General features: G+C 37.4%; 1 protein-coding gene across 1 annotated transcript in view; it reads left to right on the forward strand.

Annotated features, from left to right (window-relative positions):
- HHIP (hedgehog interacting protein) overlaps positions 1-23,983 on the forward strand; it is a gene marked incomplete at both ends in the record, with an annotated part of 67,661 nt that extends 43,678 nt beyond the window's left edge. The window contains 9 exons of the mRNA XM_084204298.1: positions 5,073-5,224; positions 5,666-5,839; positions 6,660-6,803; positions 7,665-7,786; positions 9,825-9,948; positions 10,296-10,426; positions 11,016-11,097; positions 21,263-21,411; positions 23,790-23,983. Of these exons, the coding sequence (XP_084060424.1) occupies positions 5,073-5,224; positions 5,666-5,839; positions 6,660-6,803; positions 7,665-7,786; positions 9,825-9,948; positions 10,296-10,426; positions 11,016-11,097; positions 21,263-21,411; positions 23,790-23,983 (1,272 nt within the window). The remainder of the gene's footprint in view (positions 1-5,072; positions 5,225-5,665; positions 5,840-6,659; positions 6,804-7,664; positions 7,787-9,824; positions 9,949-10,295; positions 10,427-11,015; positions 11,098-21,262; positions 21,412-23,789) is intronic.
- Between the last annotated feature and the right edge of the window lie 269 nt (positions 23,984-24,252).

Consider the following 24,252-nt stretch of genomic DNA (forward strand, 5'->3'; position numbering starts at 1 on the left):
AGCCAGAGTACAGTCCTTTAAGTATTTCTCATGTGTAAATTTAATTGTAACACATTCCTGTACCTAAAATTATTTTGAAGTCATGTATTAAAATAGTGCATTTGTTGAAATCAGTAAAAAATAATGAAAATTATTTTTAAAAATCCTTAGATAGCTGCAAGCCCTTTATAAACAAGGAAAAAAGTGAAGCTCTGCAACACAAGAGGAAAAAGGAAATGCTTTGGAGATAGGGTCTAGTATGTAGCCCTTACTGAGCCATGACATCAGTGTAATTATTTTCCCCTAAGGTAAATGTCTTATGTTACAAATGCTTCCCTTGCCAGAGGCCTCAGGCCCCACAGATAGCAAAGCACTGGAGTCCTCAACACCCAAGAGGTCTCACAGGAGCTCTGCTCCTGCAGCCCAGACAACTTCTGCTCCTTTCATTCCGCGTTTGCTGCATTTCCACCAGGCAGGGGCAATTCCCTCTTGTGGAGCTCAGAGTAGGTGGTGCAGCTTGAAGGGCAGGGTGTACCCCTGCAGCAGACCTTGGCAGGCTTCTGCTTCTGCTGGAGTCACGTTTCTGTCCTGTGCTGGGGCCAAATTTCCAAAACATGGCAATTAAGCAAACACTTCCCACTGAGAAGAATACCTGACACTGATCTTCAGCCCTCCTGCATCTCGTTCTGAAGAGTTCAGATGGTGCTGCCTGATAAGAGATTTTACCCTTCACCCATGTTTTTTTACAAATAAAACTCCTTAAGATCAAACACTTGGTAAGGCATATTGGTTATGCTATTTATTACATAGGAAATAAACTAAATTAAAGGTGATTATATTACTTCAACAACTTACCCAGCATTTCTGCTATAAGAATAGATGAGAAAAAAGAGATAAAGATCTTAGAGTTAAAACACTGGGTGTTGAATTTGCATATTTTAAGCACAACCCCTTTTTAAAAAGGTTGTTACTCCATTCCAACATGAGAGTGAGTTTGTCCAGACAACAAAGTCAAGTTTAAATGCCAGTATATACCATATATATATATATATATATATACCCATCATATTAGTACTGTTAAGTATAAATACCATTATTTTATAAGTATTATATAAAGAGTGCATTTCAAAATCAGTTTTAAAGGAAAACTTGGAATATGCTACCTACATTGTTTACTATTAAGCCACACAGAGTAATGGAAATAAATGGTCACGTCTGGTTTTGCTTACTAGCGTTAATTACTACTAAGGATACGTAATTAAGGGGCATACTTACGGTATGATCTATTTTAAATTAAATAATTTAAAATACCAGTTAAAGCATTCCTGTGCATTTCTCTGTATTTACTATATGTAATAACACATATATTGACATAATTAAACGGCAGCATGTCTTAAAAATAAGTGCAGCATATGTTTCTGAATTACAGAAAAAGTATAATATCTTAATAATATAATAAAACTTCTGTCTGTAATACCAGAGTACATTTGAAAGCACGCAAATTGGAAGCAGAGCCCAGCTAAGGAGTGGTTACATGAAAATAGCACCATTCTATAAAAATCCAGTATTCACATGCCTCACATCCAGTATTCACAGTCAAGTTACTTCTCTTTGTGTTAGGTCAAAATACAAAGTGGATAATTTTGTGCACTTGCTTAACATTTTTACAAGTGTAAATATATTATAGCAGAAATTACAACACAAAAAGAAGTATCAAAAATATCTTTCAGTTGGGAACACATACTGCTGCAATATACTTTCAGAACTCACATAATGTAGCTAAACAGCCCTTTAAAAATGAAAAATATAGAAACACTTTGTTTTAATGTTTACTTGGCTTTGTACTGACTTTATGGAATTCTGATTAAATTATTTCCACAGCTGTAGTCTTAAACTAGACCAAACTGGGGTTTAAAGGTCCAAGGTCCCTGGCCCAAGGAAATCAGTTTTGGAAAAAAGTGTGGTATTGGTTCAGAAGGTGTCACAGCCACAAACAGGAGAGGGGAGCCTTCAAGCTACAGAGCAGCACAGGCAAACATGGAAAGTGGGAGCTGCCAGATTTAGTTACGACACAAATTTCACATTGGCCCCAGTCCACAGTATGTTTAAGTAATTAATACTCATTTCAGCCAACCATCATTCTTTGTCTTCAACAGACATCCCAATGGAATACAAAGATTTGTCTCATTCTTCTTGCCCTTCCTTATACAACTGACAAACATTAATGGTTATTTCATCAAATAGTGCAGTGCATATTCTCATACAAGCTGATTTGTCATCTACAGTTTGTTGGTGCTCGTTCCATCTAAAGGGAAACTTTCAAAGAAAAGGATGTCAATAACCTTTTAAGCTGCCAAGAAAAAGATACAGCTATTTGACACATGGTATACACAAGAAAGACTGTAAAGCCTGGGATGCTGGTTTCACATCAAAAGTCCATTGATAAAAAAATGAAAGAGAGGAATATTCTATAGAGAAGGTCTGAGATTTTGCACATAATTATTCAGTTTGATAGCACTAAAATTACTATTCCAAAGGGATTTTGCCAGGTATCTCTCCATTTACCACGCAGCATATGAGACAACACTACAGAAAACTATATACTTACTGGCACATAAAGGGTATTTTAAAAGCTATGGAAGTGTAGCAGGGATTTGGTTGGGAAGAACAGGTTTGCCAGTTAGTGATAAATTTGAAAATACACATGAAGAATCGGTTTCCAAAACCAGGAAGCTAAATATGGAAAAACTCATCTGGATTTCTACTTGAACATGAGCCAACTAATGTCTTGATGCTGCACTGATTTCAGTATCTTGGAGGGACATTCACAAAGTTTTTATTAACTGCATGAGTAACTAGACTTTTTTGAACAAAATGTGTCCATCTGACTTTGAAAAACAGCAGTGTGACTTTTCAAGAAGCAGTAGAAACAATCTATAAAGTGCTCTCCAACAATCTGCTCTCTAACAATCATGCAAGAGAGCAATAAGGAAAAGTCAAGGCCTGATCCTACGAGTGCAACTTGCCATAGTTACTACCTTGCAGGTCCAGTGTTTCATTCATTTTTCAAATTCTTGCTTCATGTGTACTTCATTAAATGCTCTTAATTTAATTTTCACCTGTTTACGCTTTCAACAACTTCGCTTTCACACTGAGACAGCTGCCATGGCATTAAGCACTAAAGAAAATCTTCAGCTCAGTAACAAAAAGATCTTTTCTTACTAATACTTTCAATAACTCACCTTGCATGGCAGACCTAGTGTGACTCACTGACATTCCTGGGCCCTTAAATGAGTTGAACTCATCTCTCAGGAGAAGAAATAGGACTGTCTTTGTCTGGGCACAACAGATAGAATCATTCCTCAGGAATCTTTGAAATATGCCTTCCTGTTCCCAAAGCAACTGATTTGCCTCCCTTTGCTTCAGACTTTATCAGAGCAACTTGGTCAAAGCTCTTAGAAACTCAAACAATAATATCTACAATCAGTTCAGACTCAGCTGCAGAATTATTTTTGGCTCATAAAGGAGAAAAAGCTGGATTGGCAGTCCCTTCATCCATGATGACTGCAACTGATTTGGCAGCTCTAACTAGACTTTCAAAACTAACCTCTCTGATAACCCCCTGAAACTAAATTTTTCTAGCAAACAAACTAGCAAATTTTGTCTGCCTCTAAATTAGCAGGATCCAGATTTTATTGTACAAATCTGTTTGTATGGAAATCTCTTGACCTATTTACATCTCCATTTCTGACTCAGGTTTCTCTTTGGTGGTTGTGATTAAAAAGGAAGTACGGCAATCATGTTGAATTAAAATAAATTAAAGCTGTGCACTTTCCCAATTAGGCCCTTTGTGGGATGACTTTCAACAGGAAGACAGGCCCATCCATCACTCTGAAGTGCAAATATATTTTAAAGCTTCATTCTCTCTTATAATTTCAAATTTCATAATTACTTATCTTGGGTGTGGTTAGAGTTGCAAAACGTTGTCTCCTTATGGGTGCAGAGCTGGAGCACTTGAATCTACAACAGAGTCACTGGTTCTAGTTTTGAAGGGCTGGCAAGTCCTGAGTCAAACCCCAAAACATCTATCACCTTGTGAATAATCACATATATTAATTGAATTTGAATTGCTAACTATGTGCTGTGTTTCTTTCTGTGCCTCAGCTTCGCTCCCTGTATTGCCTCAAAAGCAACAAATGAATCTGAGTTTTATTCTTCAATTATACAAATACAGTTTTAGGCATAGTAATAGTACATACATTTTTAGAAGCTCCTTCGTAGTCAAAAAGAAAATAGCCTTCTATTTAAGTTGACAGGGTATTTGCATTGTCACAGTACATTATATGGATTTGTTAAACATAAAACTGTACTAATCTTCATGGCAAACATAATAACAAAAGCAAGTTGTTCTGAGATTTTTCTATTTCTATCTAAAAAAAAAACCAAAAAAAACCCAAAAATCCTTTCCAGTGAGGGACCACATGTAAAACTATGGTTTCTCTGCACACAGACCAAGGCTGCTTATTACCTACAGTACACCAGCTATGATGAACAGACCACCATAGTTGTGACAACTGATGTTGCTGCCTCCAGGGTAAAACAAAGGTTTACATATTACACAAGCAATTTAACTGTTTTCTAAACATATTGCCAAGACAGTGGGAGTTGGCAGCCAGCACTGTGTTTTAGGTTTTGGATACTTGGATTAGAAGTGACTGCTGATTATAGACCTTTTTATTCGTCTTCTACGAATTACAAGCAACCTAGTAACCCAGCAAAGAATCCTTCACAGCACTTAAACTTGTCTTCATGGCTTCCCAGAGATTACATACACAAATCACTCCACAAAAGTGGCGTAACAGACTTGTGCATAGATAACTACATAAGGCAATTGTCTTGTTCTAACTCTTAAAGACTTCCCCAAAGTGAAATGTTTTATAATCCTTTTTGTGCAGTAGTCAGGAAAGAAATAAAAGAGTTTGGGCAAAGATTATCCACAAGAAAGAAACTTTTTTTTTTTTTGGGTTCCAGCTGAAACACAATAAAGAACATAATTAACTTCACAATTCTTTGTGTTTTTCATTTGACTGCAGGGAGGAGATGAAAGAGGACTGTTAAGCCTTGCATTCCACCCCAATTACAAGAAAAATGGAAAGCTGTATGTGTCTTATACCACCAACCAAGAACGGTGGGCTATTGGACCTCATGACCACATCCTTAGGGTCGTAGAGTACACAGTGTCCAGGTATCAGTAGAAGTCTAAAATTAACAAACTCTGTATTTCTCAGCAACCTCTGCACTTTAGTATTTCTGATTTCTAAAATGAATATGGGGTTTACAATGTATAAACTTGGGCACCTGCAGAAAAACTATCGTGGATTTTATTTCAAATAGTAATTTTGGAATGACAATAAGTGCATAGTTTTTTTTTCTTTTTTAAACTTTTTTTCAGTTATTCTGTCATTTTTAAATTATAATTACTTCCTACTTATTGTGTATAGGCAGCAAAGTAATTGTTTGTGAATGCTAGAAAATTGAAATTTCTCGGAAATAACTGTTAGGCATTTTTCCACCAAGTTACAACATCCACATCTCAAAGTATAATTTGAATGAGTCAAGTGTATTTTCGGAAAGAAGAACAAAGATAGTGAACTGTGAAAACTCTGTTCATATCTTTAACTTGCAGGAAAAATCCACACCAAGTTGACATGAGGACAGCGAGAGTGTTTTTAGAAGTAGCAGAACTACACCGAAAACATCTGGGAGGACAGCTGCTGTTTGGCCCAGATGGTTTCCTATACATTTTTCTTGGAGATGGCATGATCACTCTAGATGACATGGAGGAGATGGATGGTTTAAGGTACAAAAACTACTGGTGGAAAGACTTCTATTATTGTGCTCAAAGGCCTCTTTGGCTCAGGAGAATTGCAGGTGCTCCTGTGGTTTTTAAAATATTTTTTAAGCATAAGGGTATACTCAAAACCCAGGCCAGAGGGCAGTTGTAGTACCTGGTTTTAAATTATTGGAATGGAATTAATTTCAACATCACATAGTTTCATGTTTATGGTAAGAGCGTGCTCTTCTACTTCTCCTTTCCTCCATCACAATCACAAATGTAAGTTAAAACATTTTAGTTCCTCCTGTTTCATGTAACGAGAAAGTTCTGAATACTTACAAAAAAGTAAGCTCCATTCAAACAATACAATTTTTTTCTCACTTGCTTTCTATATAATTAATCTTTGGATTTTATTGTGACTAGAAATCATTGAATTCAAGAGTAGGATCTGAAGTGTGAACAAAAAGCACTTTGTAGTTACAAAGTGTTTATATCTAGAGTTACTCTAGATGACACACAGTATAAAAGAGTTAGTAGCCTTATATTTGATGTCCTAAACAATTTTGATGTTTGGAAAGTTGTTCTTAGGATCAAGTTGCTTCCCAACAACATGATCAGAGGCATTTTAGTCTGCACATAACAAGGCAAGATATTTGCCACAGTGAATCTCTGAAAGGCTCTGCTACACTTCTTTGGACTTGCATCCACCATGAAATCCATCTCTACGTGATTAATCAGTAAATTGGGTTGTTTATTTTGCTGCTTCACTCTAGTATTATATGGATTAAATTTACCAGTGAAACACCTTTAAAAACCCAATTATTTTACCCTCCAACTCTCTCAGTGATTTTACAGGTTCTGTATTGCGCCTCGATGTCAATACGGACCTGTGCAATGTCCCTTATTCCATCCCACGGAGCAACCCGCACTTCAACAGCACCAACCAACCTCCTGAGATTTTTGCACATGGACTCCACAATCCAGGCCGGTAAGTAAGTTTCAACTAAACTGAAATTGCTCTGGAGCAGACCCTGTTTTCAACCAGCCTTGCTTTTATACAGACAGGCAGCAATATTTCAGTAGTAAAAGCACTTGTGAACTTTTTGAATCTTCCACTCCTCCACCTCCACACATATGTCACAGTTAGAAACAAATGTACATTGGCAAAGGGGAAAGAGAAGAGCATGCACAGCTACTACAAGACCAAAATGACAGAAACAAAGTACAGATTTTTTAGCTTTAATTGGTAATAAAATTACTACCTTTTTAAAAGAAAAGAGCTTACAGCAGAAAGCTGGTAAAATACAGCTGAAATGGAAATCTTGACTGGGAAAAAAAAGGCACGTGGAAAACAAATGAGAACATCTGGTGATATCTAAACAATAGCAAGGAGGAGAACAATGCTTTAACTAAACAACACATAATTCAGAAAATTAGGTGGGTGGTAGTACTGAAGTGACATTTAAAGTCTTGGTTTGAAAAAAAATCTGAAAGTCAAGTTGTTCAGATAAGGACTTGATTCTTGAACTTTTTAACGGTCCAAAATTCCTACACCATATAAGCTCATTTAGCTTAAGGCACTATTCTTTTCAGGTGCTATATTGCAGACTACATTATATCACTGGGGATAAACAGTTTTATTTCACGTTTCACAGAAATGTGTAGGAATGGAAAAGTTGTATTATCTCCTGTATATAAATCCAACGCATTTCTCAGGTATTTTGGCTCAGCATGAAATAGGTCCCTCAAATGCAACAATAATGCTTTAAAATGTAATGCTTCATATTGATAGTTACATCTTATGAACTCACCTTTCTCATGGATTTTCTCTTTTTTTGTTGTTTTAAAGGTGTGCTGTGGACCGGCACCCAACAGATGTAAACATCAATTTAACTATACTTTGTTCAGATTCAAATGGAAAGAACAGATCTTCAGCAAGGATCTTACAAATAATAAAGGGTAAAGACTATGGTAAGTTCTATCCAGCGTAAAGCTCCTGGGAACAGTCAGGTTCTATTTCTATGGAACAATAAACACTGAAGAGACTATGCAAAGGCCTGTATAAAAAACTTACAGCATAGATATGATAGACAACTTATCTGAGATAGAAGTGAAATTTCTATCTTTTCAAAAGAAATCTTCAATGTAGAAGCGGATAAAAGATGCCGGCCAAAACTGAATTGAAATGACTCAACTTTGTTCTTGTTGGTGTAGAATATCATGTAAATAAGATTTAACAAATTTGACAGTTGCTAGTCTGTCAAAGATCTCACTATTGCTGCATATTTTGGCTCATAAAGAGAATATTTTGGAATATCAGGAAATGATGAAAACGCTTTCTTAGTATTCTTAGTCTTTCACAAATAACCTTTTGAGAGAGAGAATGGAAACCTCATGTAATGTGCCTCTTATAATGGAAAAAGTGAGATAGACAACAGCAGACCACAACCAAACAGGGAAATGACTGAGCTCTGTTTAAATGTTACTAAAAATAAAAAACTTAGAAAAAGGCGCTATGCTGCTCCTTCATAATAAATTACTAGTTTAGATTAGATTACAAAAAGATAAATACATTCAATTAGGGACCTTAAATATTAAAGTGCTTCATGCTCTCTCTGAATCAATATGATTGCCAGTCACAATTTCAGTTTGCTGTTTAACTCTGATGCTCACCAAGGTTCCTTGCAAGTTCAGGCAAGCCAGGTGACACTTCCTCTGAGCTATCACCTGCCTTGACTGCCCATTTAGCAGCTTGTAAATTCCTGATGGTAACATGTGATAAATGCCAACGGTGTGTAAAGGCATTGAGAACTGGCCTGTCTCCTGGAATGTAACATTTCCCTTTCTAATCACATCCCTAGGTTCTCCCACCTGTACTTCCCCTAAAAGCAAAGCAGCTGTACTGGCTGGCACAACAGTACACAATAGCATAATACAATTGTACTACTTCAGTTATTGCATGGATTTTCTGTGTCCATTTTATAAAAGCCAAACCAAAGAATAATATTTGGTTAACCACTGCTCCAATGGAATTTTGACTGCATCCTTATTGCAGAGTAAACTAAGCAATATTGTGTCTATCCCAAGCAGCTTGCCAATATTAATACTGGGCTGTGGGTCAATGGCTTCAATAAAAAGAGTTCATCACCGTTTTCTCCCCCATAAAATTTCAGCTCTAACTCATGTAGAATAATCTGGGAAATGCATTTATCAAGGACTTGCAGATAGCCCTCTGACTAAAAAAAAATTTATATTAAAAATAGTCAACTGGCTGTGGCTTGTTTGAAAATTATGCAATATCAAATGGAGCCTACTTATATCCTTAGGGGTATTTGTTTGCATGAATAGGAACATATACACTGGAACTTCCTTGAAGAATTGTTTGATTGGACTAAACTCTGTGGTTTTGTGAAATAAAAAAGGGGGAAAAAAGTATAGGAGTTGCAACTACTATAGCAGCATAAAATAAATTACCATGAGAAGATACAACCAATAATAGTAGTTTTTATGGGATATAACACACATACCATGTTTAAAACTGCGACTTGGGAAGTTTCTCAAACCATTGAAAGCATTTCAAAACTAATTCTACTGCAAATCACTGGAATTTCTGCACTGGACTCTACTGTGAATGGGGGTTATTTTGTTCCTGAAGTCCAGGAGATCCAGTCTGCAGACTGATTGACATGTAGAAATTAATAGCAGTAATCACACTGGTTTCAGTGGAAGTCCAGCTGAATCTTTATGAAGTTTTATTCTCCCAGCTCGTGCACATGGAACAAAGCAGTTATAGCCTCACCTTTTGAAATCTCTAATGGATTGTTTTACCAACAGACTTTGTTGTAATTTTCTGATTTTTTTTTTTAACATCTCATTTCTGGCAACGCATCTTGAATTTTGAGGGACCTTTAAATGGAATTAATCTCTTTAATTGAAGCAGTAACATTTTCCTAAATGTGCATCAGTATGCAAATGCATATGATCTAATGCTATGGTAGTTCCTTTCCAGAGAGTGAGCCCTCCCTTCTAGAATTCAAACCCTTCAGCAGTGGCTCCCTGGTTGGTGGATTTGTGTATCGGGGCTGCCAGTCGGAGAGGCTCTATGGAAGTTACGTGTTTGGAGACCGCAATGGGTACGTGTTGTACAGCCCACTCTAAACAAAAAGGCATGGCAAGTGGATTCAGTCACTCAGCTGCCTGTGTAAAGCCACACCAACAGTCTTGTATATTGTGTCACTTGGTGAGTTTAGCAGTGTGGTAATGCAGATTAGATTCTAGATCTGGGAATAAAATAGCACAGCTTTCTAATGAATGGTGACATACAGAACGCACCTAATCCTTGGAAGTTGTAAGACAAGGAACTGCACAGATGTATCTATGAAGTTACTTGCAGCAAGTGTTTACTTATTTATCTGGACAATGAAAACCCTCTGTTCAAAATGTAATTAACTCTTTTTTTTTTATGTGTTTATGAATGAAGAAATTTTTTAACACTGCAACAGAGTCCTGCAACCAAACAATGGCAAGAGAAACCCCTCTGTCTTGGCAACAGTGGTTCATGTAGAGGTTTCTTTTCAGGCCCTGTCTTGGGATTTGGAGAAGATGAATTAGGTAAATACTAAAAGAATTTTTCTTAAATTATAATGCTTATCAGTAATTTCTGCAGCAGTATTCATAATTATAGCAAATGTTTAAAAGAAGGCTACCTGTCCTTTGCCAAAGCTGCTCTCACTGCTCTCAGCTACTCCTCAGCAGCCTTGTAGGAAGGACTGAGAAGAGAGTGTGTTGCTGGAAGGGGCAAAAATCCTTATTGTGTCTCACATGGTGTGAACTTGGCACTCGCTGTGACACAATGTCTAAAATACTTGCTTTTATTTCCAGCATTATGGAGTTAAAGGGGAAAGATATTGCATGAGCAGACTGACCCCTCTTCTCCCTTCCTCACCAATTTATTTTTTTTAATCAATTCTCTACTTTATGAAAAAAAGAACTCTCATGATAGAATGTTTTTCACATTTTAGCATCAATTTGGGGAAAGTGCTTATATAAATTTTCAAATAGCAAATTATTCTTTTGTATATTTCAGTGTTTCTTCTGAAGTTTTTAAAATATCATTTGGCAAATACAACTACATATGAAAGTCATGTATTTAACATCTTAGGAAAGGAGAAGTAATTTATTGCATTGTTTTCCCTAACAGGTGAGATTTACATATTATCAAGCAGTAAAAGTATGACACAGCCTCACAGTGGAAAACTCTACAAGATCATTGACCCCAAAAGGTGAGTATTGCACTTCTTTTTGGGATCAGCCTTTCCCTCAATAGGTTAAAAACCAGAAGGTAACTGCAGTTCTGTTCATGTGGCTGAATTATGCAATACTGTTGTTCAATAAAAAGGAAAATTCCCAATTCAAGGGGCTCCCTAAAAGCAAATGTTCCAGCAGCAGCAAGCAGAAGAGATTCATTGTCTCATAGGAAGTGAAAGTCAGAACAGCAGAGGGGTAACCAGCACTAACTTCTGGCAATTTTTACACTTTGACATTGTGCTGAAAGCTGCCCGCTTTCCCTCCTAGATGGATATTCTTAATATGTTTTCATAGAGAAGTAGACCTACTTCTCGAGTATGGAACCATATGGACTGGTAGAAGATGCTCCTGGTAGTTCTGAAGCCAAATGATTAAGTTATGTTATGCAGCACCAGTGGAAGGCAGATGCTGGAATTCTCCCCAGTACTCCTGCTTCCTTACCTGCCACTGTGGTGGGACAGGACACAAGAGGAGCTGCCTCCAAAGATCAGCACTGTGTGACAAAACCTGTTCTGTGTACTAGAAAGCAAGTACAGAAAATAACCTGTCAGTCGTAGCCAGGGTCAGTTTGGCCAGAAGCTCCAAGGAACTCGTTCAGTCTTTCCCAAATATCTCCTCTGTTGTAGAGGAGATGCCACCAATGGACAGTAACAGAGAGGACTCAGTTCTCATCAGGTGTGAGTTGTCACTGCTTACTAATATTGAACATACCCCTTCCATACCTCTTCTATTACATATCTCTCCCTTGGCAGGCTTGGAGCACCAAGGAGGGAAATCCTCTGTCCTTGGACTCTGTGCCAGAAATACAGGGAATTCTTTAACTATTCTTAAAGAACTGCTTCCAAAGGGCTTATAAATCCCACTCAAGTGATTTATAAGACATGGAATTAATAGGATTGTTCTAATTATTTAGACTAATTTACCAGTTGTAAAATGAGGATAAATGAAAATTATCAAGCCAAAGCTCCTCAAGGCATGATCTTTGCAGAGCAGCTGGATGTATGAAAAGATTAAGGAATCTGGAAGGACTGCAAAAAGCCAGTTCCCAACATGACCCAGGGGCCCCAGCAGCAATAAGAGCTGATGACTAGCAGATAGATACTCACTTTAGCTGGGGGAATACCATGTTCTTCATGATGGATCTTGCTGCTCTATCAGACCAAGTTCTGATGTGTAAAAGTTGCACATCCATCCTGCAAAAGTATCAGAAATCAACACAAAAGGAGACAGCTATCAGAAGTGAAGTTTGTTCTGTAATACTTTGACCCCATCGTACCCTACAAAAGCAGCTGCCTATTTGTCCAGCATCTACTTCAGCATGTTCTTCCTTGGGTATCAGATACAGTCAGACTTCCATTTTGGCTTTGCTATTAAGGGAGGAATTTATTTTCTTGTCAGACTTAAATTCTAAACACTGTTATTGGGATAACAAGGGAATACAACAAGAAAGTCATGGCACTGGTTGCCCACTGTACTGCAAGTTAGAGTTTCAGGGGTAGTGGACTTTCAGTGTTTTATAATTGTACTACCCCAAAACTACAACAAATAATTTGGAAGCAGATGTTACTGCAGGTTGGTGCAGTCTGTCAGTCAAGGTTATTATGTATGTTTTATTTATGCTTTCTGGTATTGAAAACATTTTTTTAGAACAAAACTTGCCATTCTTCCTGGGATTGTTTAGTCTGTTGGTGTATGGTTTTAAGTGAATTTTACACCCTAAATCCACTATTAGTATCTAATTACATGGGGCTGCCTTTTTTGACCTCAGCTTTTTGTTCTTGTTACCTCTTCCAGTAGGGTGGTCTTCAGCTGACATACCTGAAAGGCCAGACCTCCCATTGCTGCACTCTTGGTTGGCTGTTTTCATGCATGGAAAAGGGTCAAGACTGTGTTTGGTTACTGGTGAAAGTAACCAGAAAACTATAAAATACTTTTGTAAATTGGCACAGAGTTGAAATTAAACAGACTGTGGCACAGGGATATAGTTTTTGGTAACACTTCTCAGAAGCACGGGATAATTTTCATTCGGGCAAAGTTTTGAGTTTTGCTGTCTTTCAGTCCCACACCACTGCAGCTTTTAAGGGAAGGATAATGAGTGACTTCCACAATGGAGCATTGCAGATGTATTTACCATTCCATGCTGAGTTCATACCACCCATGTAAATGACTTAAAAATTCCATGGCTTTGGCAAATGTTCATGTAAAGTTTTAGTAACAAAATATTGTTATTTACAAGATTATATTCTTTTCCATGTTAATATTTTGTTGCTTCTCCTTGTGGTATGCACCACACTAGTACAACAAATATTCACATCAATCCTACCACACTAAGCTTTGTAGAACACAAAGTAAGGATGCTACAGGTGGACTATGAGTAGCAGGTAAAAATAAAATAATGAAACTATTGATTTGTCATATCTTAGAAATTCATTACTTCCCAAAAAACCCCATGTGAGAGGTGGTCCCTGGCAGACTTGTTAATTTACAAAGAGAATCTTCCATGCCTAGGGCAGTGTAGAAGAACAAAATTATCATGCCTTGCAATAGCCCTTTGCTGGAAATTAACAATTCCATGCAAACCCAACCTTCTTCTCCTAGTGGTCATTTGTAAGCTGCTGCAAGCTTACAAAATTATTAAAATTGTTTATTTTAAAAAATAAACATTACATGAAGGTGCAGGGTTTTATTTCTTTTGATCTTTTTAGAATCATAGAAACATTAAGGTTGGAAAAGACCTCCAAGATCAGCAAGTCCAACCTCTGACAGATCGCCACCTTGTTAACTAAACCAGAGCACTGAGTGCCATGTTTCTTGGACACCTCCAGGGATGGTGATTCCACCACTTCCCTGGACAGTCCATTTCAATGCTTAAAAACCCTATCAGTGAGAAAATACTTCCTGATGTCCAGCCTGAACTTCCCCTGGCACAGCTTGAGGCCATGTCCTTTTGTCTTGTAGAAAACTACTGCATAATCAAACAAAACCATGACTCCTATTTTTCTTGTCTCAAATGTAGCTTAAGACAGAAATCTATTACTTGGACATAGAAAAAAATCAAATTAGGTGGGCAGGTTAAAACATTAGGAGATCAGAAGATGAGGGTAATCCAGAGAACTCTTTGCATTAGTCTTCAAAACTCAGCAATGGGAAAGTCCCATCCTACAACAATCATTCAAGTGTAACAGAAATGAGGTGTTCAACTGAGGTGATATATGACAAATTGATGAACATGATCAACACAGAGGTTCGGAATCCCACAATTATCAAAGCCATTTGAAATACAGAATTCCAGGTACCACAGTAAAACGTTTGTTCAGTTCTTCCAAATACTTTATATCAATAACTAAATAGACCCCCGCTGAAAGCACTGAGTGAAATAATCCTTCTCTTTGTGAAAAGGTTGTTATAACAATACATTAGTGCCTGAGAGCTCCCAGACAATGAAGTGATTAAAAAAAAGCCCTAAGCATGTGAAGTGCTGCAAAATATAGGTATACTACATATTACCAAAAATCCCTTAGAGAAATGAGTATAGCCAATAGCATATTTAGCTTTGAGGATGGAGGAGATGTGGGAAACAATAAAAGTTGCAGGCACATAAAACCAACATTGGGCACATTAGTTAAACTGGCAGTTGAAAGACATTCTTAAGTTAAAACTGTCTCTGAAAAATATTTCCACTGTTTGACAATTATCAAAAAAACCCATTACTGCTACTTTCCAGGGATTGGAACTAGTGAGGAAATACAGGAAGAAAGACTTATGTTCTTCTGAACTGAAAGGTCGGGTTAGTCAGATATCCTGAAGGTCAATGCAAATACTGGCATTTTATAAGTTGCTTTTGTGACCAGACACCAAAACCTCTATTTTCTAGTTTTCTACTTTCTGTTTTATAACTTTTCTATAATGTTTTCTGTTTCTAAAAATACATACTAATATCAATCACAAAAGTGTTGATGAACTGAAAAGAAAAATCAACTAAGTAAACAGTGATGTAGAAAATGTATAGAGGTCAAAAGATTCCAGTTAGTCAATAACAGAGAAATTAGAAGACAAACCCATTAGAAAATAAAAAGCAATCATTTTTCTAGCATGATGAGAGGAGAAAATCAACTGTGAAAATGAATATTTAAATAAGTAAGATTTGTTGATAGGTCCATACATGCTGTAATTTAAACATTATTAGTAGACCAAGAAGTAAGAAAATAAACTTTGTATGGTGGAGGAACAGCCATAAAGAGGCTTTGTAACTTTTTTTTTAGAGTACTTATAATATGATCACTTTAATTTCTAAGGAAATTTCAGATAAAAGGAAAGATATCCAGAGAAGAGTCTGGAAGTGACAGACAATGCAAAAGTTTTCCTTTTAAAAGATGTGCTGTGAAGTTTTAAGTGTGAAGCTTTAAGAGTTTGCCACCATCCATACAGTGATTCCAAAGGGGATGAGTAACTGTTTTGACCAGGATGGCTACCTGAAACCAGCAGGTGATTTTTATGAAGGAGGGCAGAGCCTGAGCAAGTGTTCCTGCACACAGAAGAAGATTTCCTCTTCCTCTCCTTGTAACACCTTATAGATCTGGATTTCAATGTGTTTCATATCAACAGCCGGAATAGCTACTTCCCATTGGATTGAAACTTGAACTTGATTCAAACCATCTCACTCCTCTTTCATGCCCCTCCAGAGTATATAATTCCACTTATCATCCTTTCCATCATCACCTTCCGGGATTTCCGCTGTCGGAGAGCATTTCCAAACAGGCTGATTTCAGACACCAAGGGACAATAGCTAGGTCATACCTCATTTTGACGCTGTTCAGGCTCTTTAGAAAACCATTAGTGATTTGATTTTTTAACGTGAGTCAGGAGTGTTTGGTGGTATGACAGAAGAAAAGCATTTATGAAAGTGAAGCTCTGTTTGAGCCTTCAATTCCTGTGGAAATGAAAACACACAGTTTTAGAGTAATCTGCATCAAGATACTCAGTTCTGATGGTTATAGATAAACTCCAAAGCTCCTACTGGAAGTTCTTTCTCTGTAGAAGGAGCCAATTTTGTTGGTGAATGCCCTCACCAGCCCAGGTGGGCCATATGATTTCTTTCTGTTCAGAAAGTTACTATCCCTTAAGTCATTTGAGGGAATGGAAAGCCAGAATTAATGTCTAATTATGTTTAGTTTAGCCGGAGCATGCAAAATTCTTATCTCATTTACCTACCCACATGCAGTTACTATTCCCACAAGAGACACTAAAGAGAAAGTAGAGCTTTTTGCAAATACCAGTCTAGAGAGTTTCACTTTACAGAAGTACTTCACAAAAACTCCTTTGTAACCACGATGGAAAAACCTAAGGATTTTTTTCAATCACATCACAGCTCACTGACTGTAAAATTTTTTGTTTTGGTTTTATATTTTTTTGCCCTTTTCTTAAAGTCTTTCTAGCGTTGGCTATTAAGGAGTTCTCACTTTTTATCGCTTTATAAGGAAAAAAACCAGCTCCGTTTATCTTTTGCTTATTTTCTGGAGCCTGCAGGAAGCCTCTGCCATCCTAAAGAAAGTCACACATAATAGAGCAGCTTTAGCCCAGTAAGCCAGTCGTTCCCAATTCATCAGTCAAAGTGTTATGCAAGTGGCCCCCTAAATTGATAAATTCCCACAGTGCCTGTTGACCCAGCTGCCAAGTGCTCATGCAGCAGGTGTTGTTTTCATGACCACCCTGACAGTAATACAAACTGTTTAGCAGTTGCATTGACCTCTTAGCTATTAACATTGATACAGGCTTCGCTAGGGACTAGTTTTCAAACATGACAGAATTTCTTAAGACTAGAGGTCATGAACAAGTATACCATATAAGAATAAATTTGATATGCTGCTGAGTTTAAATCTTAAAAGCCATGAGTTTTTTCCACATTATTCCCATGTAGTAAATCTGGAGACAAGTAACGAGCTTTTGGCATCTCTCCCAGGACTAAAGGTATACTTTTTAATTTTAGAAGCTGTACCTGAAGAGATGCTATATTTATTCTATGACAAGCAGTAAATTTAGGTTATGACAAGGAGTGAAACAAAATTATTTTTTCTTGACATTTTCCCTTATAAAGGAAAACACCTCAACAACTGATGCACAAATGTTGGTGATATACTTAAGTATCATTCTAATACCTAAATCTTATGTGCAAGTAATTGAATCATAATGTTCCATATATTTTATATCAAGATTTCTACAGCAGTGTCTCCTGTTTGAAATCTGAACATCCAGGAAATTTGTCTGCCTTTTTTTTCCTTTGCTTTAGTAGGGAAGTAGAGATTTTTGATATTGTGTCAAAAGCCTGGTGGAGGAATTGTTTTCTGTTCATTACCATTATTTTACTGCAGAGTTTGGCCTTCCATTTGCATTGATTTATGCACATTTGAGTAACAGCACATACAGCAACTAACTCACTCTGTGTGTTCAGTGGAGCTGCGAACAGAGATGCACTGAAGAAAGCATGAAGCCCTTAGCTATGCCAGAATGAGTTTTAATCTATTAAAGGATGTTGGACTTTTATATGCCTCTAAACAGGAGAGGCATCTTTCTTCTACTAGCTATGGTAAGGCAGCAAAAATTATTTTACACATTGCACAGTCAAGAATTCCCGGCTCACTGCACACGTCAGCGAAGGGATCCAGCGAGGCCCCAGCCCCCAGTACAACTTTTCCTCCGTGTTCCATACATTTAGAGTTGTTATACAGTTTCATGAAAGCCTGTTTTAACAAGCAAGATATACTGTACTGTACTGTATATATGAACAGCTCTTTAAGATAACTAGAATTGTACAGACCATATAAATAGTCATTATCAGCAACATTTTTGGCTGACTTTCTGCGGACCAAATAGTGCTTACCGTAAGAGTAATCAAGCCGTACCCTTTAGAGTTTTATAGATTGAGGGAGACAAGGAAAAAAATTCTCTCCAGCCCAGAGTGTGGCTCCATCTATTCCCCTCCATTTTCCACGTCAGGAGACACAGTGAAGCGCTGGTTATGTAAACAAAATCATGGTCCTGTCTAAGTGCGGGAGAGATCAAGTCCCAACAGTCAGTTTCAGGACTTGCGTTATCTTTGTGAGACTCACTTCAACTTGTGCTCAGCCTGAACATTTCCACCCCTTCCAAGCCCTAAGAATGCAAAGTGTAAGCGCTGTGGGGCAGAGGCTTTCTCTCGACACGTGTTGGTCCCAGAGCAGCACTCGAATCCTGAGAAAGAAGTGTGGCTTTTCCCAGAGCACAGCTCCGGGAAACCAGCGATTCTCACACGCGAGGATTCCGCTGCAGCTGCATTTGTATTCCTCTTCTCCTAAGGCACCTTGCCAACCAGAATTTTTTCCATCTTTGTTTCTACTCCACCCCACCATTAATAAATATTATCCAAGCTGATGAGTGCAAGTTCTTGATTGATGGTAGAATAAAAGGCAAGGTTATATTCACAAGTACCGAGAGCGGTAGAAAACTTTAAATCATAAAAGTGACCAGCCATGCTCAGCTGGATACAAAGTGTGACTTCTGCCTTCCTAATTGCATACAAAAAGAACCATGTATTATAGCACTATCATAGTGTCACAAATACTTCACATCTATTAATAAAATAAATCATTACCTTCCCAAATAAAATACCTTTGTGACTTAAGAGGTCACTCTTTGCTAAAGATATGCCACTGGAGCTCTTTTCCAAGAGATGCTCCAGGAGCCTGAGGTTATGTTTCCTGCTAATCTCTGTACTGTAATTGTGCTTGAGCAAGAGAAAGAGAAACCTCCCATTTAAAGTAACTTGAAATAAATGAGCTTTAAGTAGTGACATGTAAAGAATGTTGCATCCTCTGCAGTTAGCTATACAGAAATAATTTCAAATGTAGCTTTTTCTTCCAGATGTAGGAATTAGAAGACAGATCTTTTTACCTTAAATCTGAACAAGTCTCCATTGAAAATCATATTATTTTCTAGAACCATTTCCAAAACAGCGTTGCATGTGAATATTGCTTATAATTTTTTAAGCATAGGAACTTTCTTTACCAGAACATATGTAATACACTTATTGCTCATTACAGAACTGGAATTCCTTACAGGTCAAAAAAATAATGCATTCTATTTAAAAGACAGCTGTGGAAATATGTAAACAGTAAAACTGAAAGGGTTTCAAATATGCTGCACCAAAGGTGTCAAAACACATTTCAAAGCCCTTAAATAATACAGGACCTTCAGTCTGATTCTCAGAAATGCTTTGGAAATCAGGACTTGGTGCTATGCTAAAGAAGCACCTACACATTCTTTCTGTCCTTAACATCTTTGGGGAACGAGTTCTTGTGTGTGGATGCTTAAATAATCATGGAAGTAATTAAGACTGAGCAGAGAAAGTGCTATGCTGAAAAAAAACCAGTGGGCCTGTACTCTGTTACTCTGTTTCAAGAAAAAATGCAAGAAATCATGTAGTGAACCATTAACAAGATGCATGTCAAAATGGGAGGGGGAAATGTAAGCCCAGTCAGCTGGTGAGGGACTTGGGTATGAATGCTTATTTTTTAAAAAATTATTTTTACCCTATCTAATATTAGTCTAAATGGCGCCTTTGCACACAGAAATATCTATTTTAAATCCTAGTGGAACAAGGTCTTCAGATATCTTTTGATATCTTAGTAGTCACAAGTTTGGCTAGTTAATTTTATTTTCTTTAGCTTAATTTTTTTCCCTTGATGTTTCTTCTGGTGTTGAAATGGGAGATAAACAAGAATGCCAATTTTTTTTCCCTCTTTTTCTTCAGTCACCTTTTTCTACACCTCCATCATACCCATTTTTTCTCAGACCCCAAAAGTTATCCTTTCCTCTGCACAGGAGTATCAGTCTAGGAATTTAATATTTGACAGAGTAATCAGTGCACAAGCTGCTATTCCAGCTATTTGCACATAATTGAGATGCTAATACTGATGTCAGTATAATTAACAATGTCCTATTCTATTCTATTCTATTCTATTCTATTCTATTCTATTCTATCTCACAGAATTTTGTTTTGGTTTGTTTGGATTCTAGCTGGACACTTAGACAAGGTTTCTCTAAGCTCTCCACTAAACTATTAGAATCTTTTTCCTGCTCATTTCAAGCTTAGTATGTATGGCAGTAGTTAAGATGATTTCCTAGGGAATGAGTAATTTTGTATTTGTCACTAATTAACTTAATTTTCCCTGATGCTCCTATTCAATTACTTGATTAGATCACTTGGGACATTCTTTTCCAAACTTGTACCTGTACAACCAAACCTACAGCAGAGACAAAACATGGTACCTCTACTGGGAACCTGTAGTCTTTGGATGGTCCCATCATCCTAACCAAAACATCCAGCATCAGAAATATTTTAAGTCATCTGAACTAGAATTTCCTTTGTGCATACATTCCACAGAATCACCTGATGGTGAGTGGCTGAGTTTGGAAGGCGCCTCTGGAGGGCACCTGGTCCAACCCTCCTGCTCAAACAGGGACTCCCACAGCCAATTTCCCACACAGTTTCTGAGTATCTCCAGTGATGGAGACTCCACAACTCTCTGGGCAATCTGTGCTAGTGCTTAGTCACTCTCAGAGTGAAAAAGTCTTTTCTGATGTTCAGGTGCTTAAATAATCATCCAGAATGCACAATCCAAATATCATTCTATGGAAATAGGGAAATAAAAAACCAGCCAGTTTAAACTTCTGCAAAATTATTACACATCACAATGCCATAAAACTTGTTCAGGTTACTCTTCCCCCTTTCTTAGGGGAAATCAGATCAGCTAGAAATGAAAAAAACCCCACCATCACTGCCTGCGATAAGCTGGCAGCTTTATGAAGATCAACCTTCAGCAAGCTGGTTTTGGCAGGTTCATGCTTCAAGAGTTCTCAAGGAATATTGCTTAATCTTGTGGAAGTTCTCTGAAGGCAGTTACATAAAATAATAGCAAATTGCACTGTATTTTCCTGTAACATATCATCTCTAGGCTAACTTCTTTTTCTGAGGAAAAAAAGAAATCTCATGATGTTTCCCATTGATAATACTACAGCAAAGAATCAGGCCTTTAATTTAAAAATCAAAATTTTTCTTCTTGATCCCGACTTTTAACTCTGTTTGGTTTGTATGGGTTTTTTCAGGCCTTTAGTCCCTGAAGAATGCAAAAGAACAGCTCAGCCTGCACAAATACTGACATCTGAATGCTCAAGGCACTGTCGGAACGGGCACTGCACTCCCACAGGAAAATGCTGCTGTAATCAAGGCTGGGAAGGAGAGTTCTGCAGAACTGGTTTGTATACAGATTCACAGCAACAAGTGAAAAAAGCAGTGACATGTCATAATTGGCTTTTAATTATTTGCTCAGAGAAATTTTCAGTATATGTTGACCAATATATTGGCCTTCAGTTGTAAGACAACATTAGAAAACACTGATTTCATGAGCTGCAGGAGAACAATAAGTCTTTAGATGAATGCAACTGCTGAAACATCTAATGCATTGGGAGCCAGTGCAGAATACAATTGATAGCATAAACATGACAACAGTGTTCTTGTTTTTTCCACCAAGATTTTCCAATGAAAGGAGATGCAGTCACTACATGTCCTGTGTTTGGACATTCACCTTCCACTTCCAGTATTATCACTGTCAGTGTCAAAGAGAGGTGACTTGTCAGGAAAGATGGTAAAGAAGAACTGCAGGTCTCCATTGCATCTTTTGTACTTCACTAATTTAATGCATATTTTTTAGTTTTGGTTCATTCTTGCTTTTGATCCTACCAAATGAAATGGCTCCAGTTTGTTGAAGAGAATTCTCTGTACAACGTATCACGAAACAGAAAATAATCAATGTTATTGTGATCCATTATTGCAGTGATTTCATCCAGTCCCATCCTGTTGCTTTAGCTTTTAAAAGTCACTTGAAAAAGTGACTGTGACTGAACTAAGATGAGGCCAGCCAAGGGATGAGGTGAATGAGCCTAGAGTGTCACAGCTGTGCCATCACTGTCTCACAGGCTGTGGTTCTGTCAGGGCTGTTCCAGAGCCAGCCTGGGTACCAGGAGATGTTATTACAAAATTTTATTCCTAGCATCAGCAGAGTCCCCTGACTGGGCATATTTGGTCAGCGAGTTTGACCAGATTAATATTGTGGCAGTATAACTCAAAGAAATAGCAAGGACTAAGGGAAAACATGGATCCCACAATGAATTATGGATAATTCAGGTTGGAAGGGCACTTAGGAGGGCCCTGGTGAAGCAGGGTCAGCTATGAAGTCCTTACAGGCTGGAGTGTAAATCTCAGCAGCCTCCAGGTTTTTAGTGATGAGCAGAAGTGACTTTGGAAGGAAATGAAATTATTAAACCACTAATAAAGTATCCTACTGGCAAAGATTCATGAGCTGACCATCCACAACCCAGCAATGAAGGCAGGTTAGAGAAATGGATGAGCTAATCTGGCCAAATATCCCAACTTCAATTGTCCTCACTTTCCAGAGCTAAGTTTAGAGAATGAGGTCCATTCTACAGCCTTTGTCCAAGTGGAACTTTAAAGTAAAAAATGCCTCCAACATGAACATAAATGGGTCTTGAATAACCTGTTTTGTTTTAAAAATCACAGCTTTAGGATAGATGATTTGGTGAACACAATGAGCAAGAAAGCCACAGAAAATATGTAGACTAAGGATCTCCCTTCCCTGTATCCCAGACTTAATTAATAGGGATGGTCCAAGTTGAACCTCAAGCTACTATTATAGTTTAAATAAGAAAATTTACCTTACAAGATGTGAGTTTCCTTTTCATGTAGTTAAAAAACTCTGGGATAGAATCAAGCAAACCTTCATTTCTATAGTGTAGTATAAATATACATAAATCCATATTAAAGTTCATTGCAATAGATAACATTAAGCAGCAAAACACCTGCAGAAAAAGAAAGATCTATTATATACATTATAAATATATCACAGTCCCATGACTACCTCGGAAGAAACTACTTCCACAACTAAAGTTATTGATTATTAATTTTGCTAACACTGGATACAATTTAAAATAGGAGCTATATTTAAAAGACTGAAGCAAGATGATTAACCTAGAATTCTATAGATAAATCATCAGGCATCTGCTAAAAAGAGGGGAAAACTTTTAAGCTTATATAACTGATAAAAATGGTTGAAAAAAAACCACCCTGGCTCTTTTTTCTCCAATAGGAATTCAATTTTGGTCCTAGCATTAAGTTATTCAAGAGCCAAAGGAATGCATTGGGTGCACTGCTCAGGTGTCGTGTGCTTTGCTAAGGCAAATTTGTAGTGCAGAACTCTGAGTATACAAAGGAGTTTGCCTGAGATTCCTAAATGAAACCTGAATATGGGAATTGGACATTTCATTAAAAATCTGTCATTTCATTAAAAATCTGGAGAATTCATTAAAACTCTTATTTATCAGTCTTTCCCAGGTAACATCCTCACAGATACACAAAATTACTTCCTCCCCCTAATATTCTAAAACTTTAGAAAATATGCTTTCAACACTCCTAATATTTCATCCTTTCTATGTTGTTTTTCATGTATATGCTTTATCACTAGAAGGTTAGAAAAGCTCTAAATGAATGTGTAGTGTATCTTTTTTGGTTTGTGATCATCGAAACAAATTAGAAAATCTCTGTTTTTTTCACCCACAGCAAAATGTGACCCAGCCTGTCGACATGGAGGTGTCTGTGTAAGGCCCAATAAATGCTTATGTAAAAAAGGCTATCTCGGCCCCCAGTGTGAACAAGTGGACAGAAACATCCGAAGAGTGACAAGGGCAGGTATTCTGGATCAGATCCTAGACATGACATCCTATTTGCTGGATCTAACCAGCTACATTGTATAGTTTCTGGGACTATTTGGAAACTCCACTTTCAACGGGCATTTGTTTTGAATCCTGTCGTTTTTGAAAGACTGTTATCCTGCAGCAAACACCGGTGATTTGATTTACTTTATTAATTTAAGTGTAATATCCACCAATGTGCAGAAAAATCCCCTGTATGTGTGGAAATATTCCTGCACGTCTCCGCAGACGTCCCGATATCCAATATGTGCACACATACACACGCAGCCGCTATCACAAATACGGTTTTGCAGAGAGTGGAATCTTTTTTA

Source organism: Fringilla coelebs (genome assembly GCF_963513975.1).
Source record: "Fringilla coelebs genome assembly, chromosome: 4".
Lineage (NCBI taxonomy): Eukaryota > Metazoa > Chordata > Aves > Passeriformes > Fringillidae > Fringilla > Fringilla coelebs.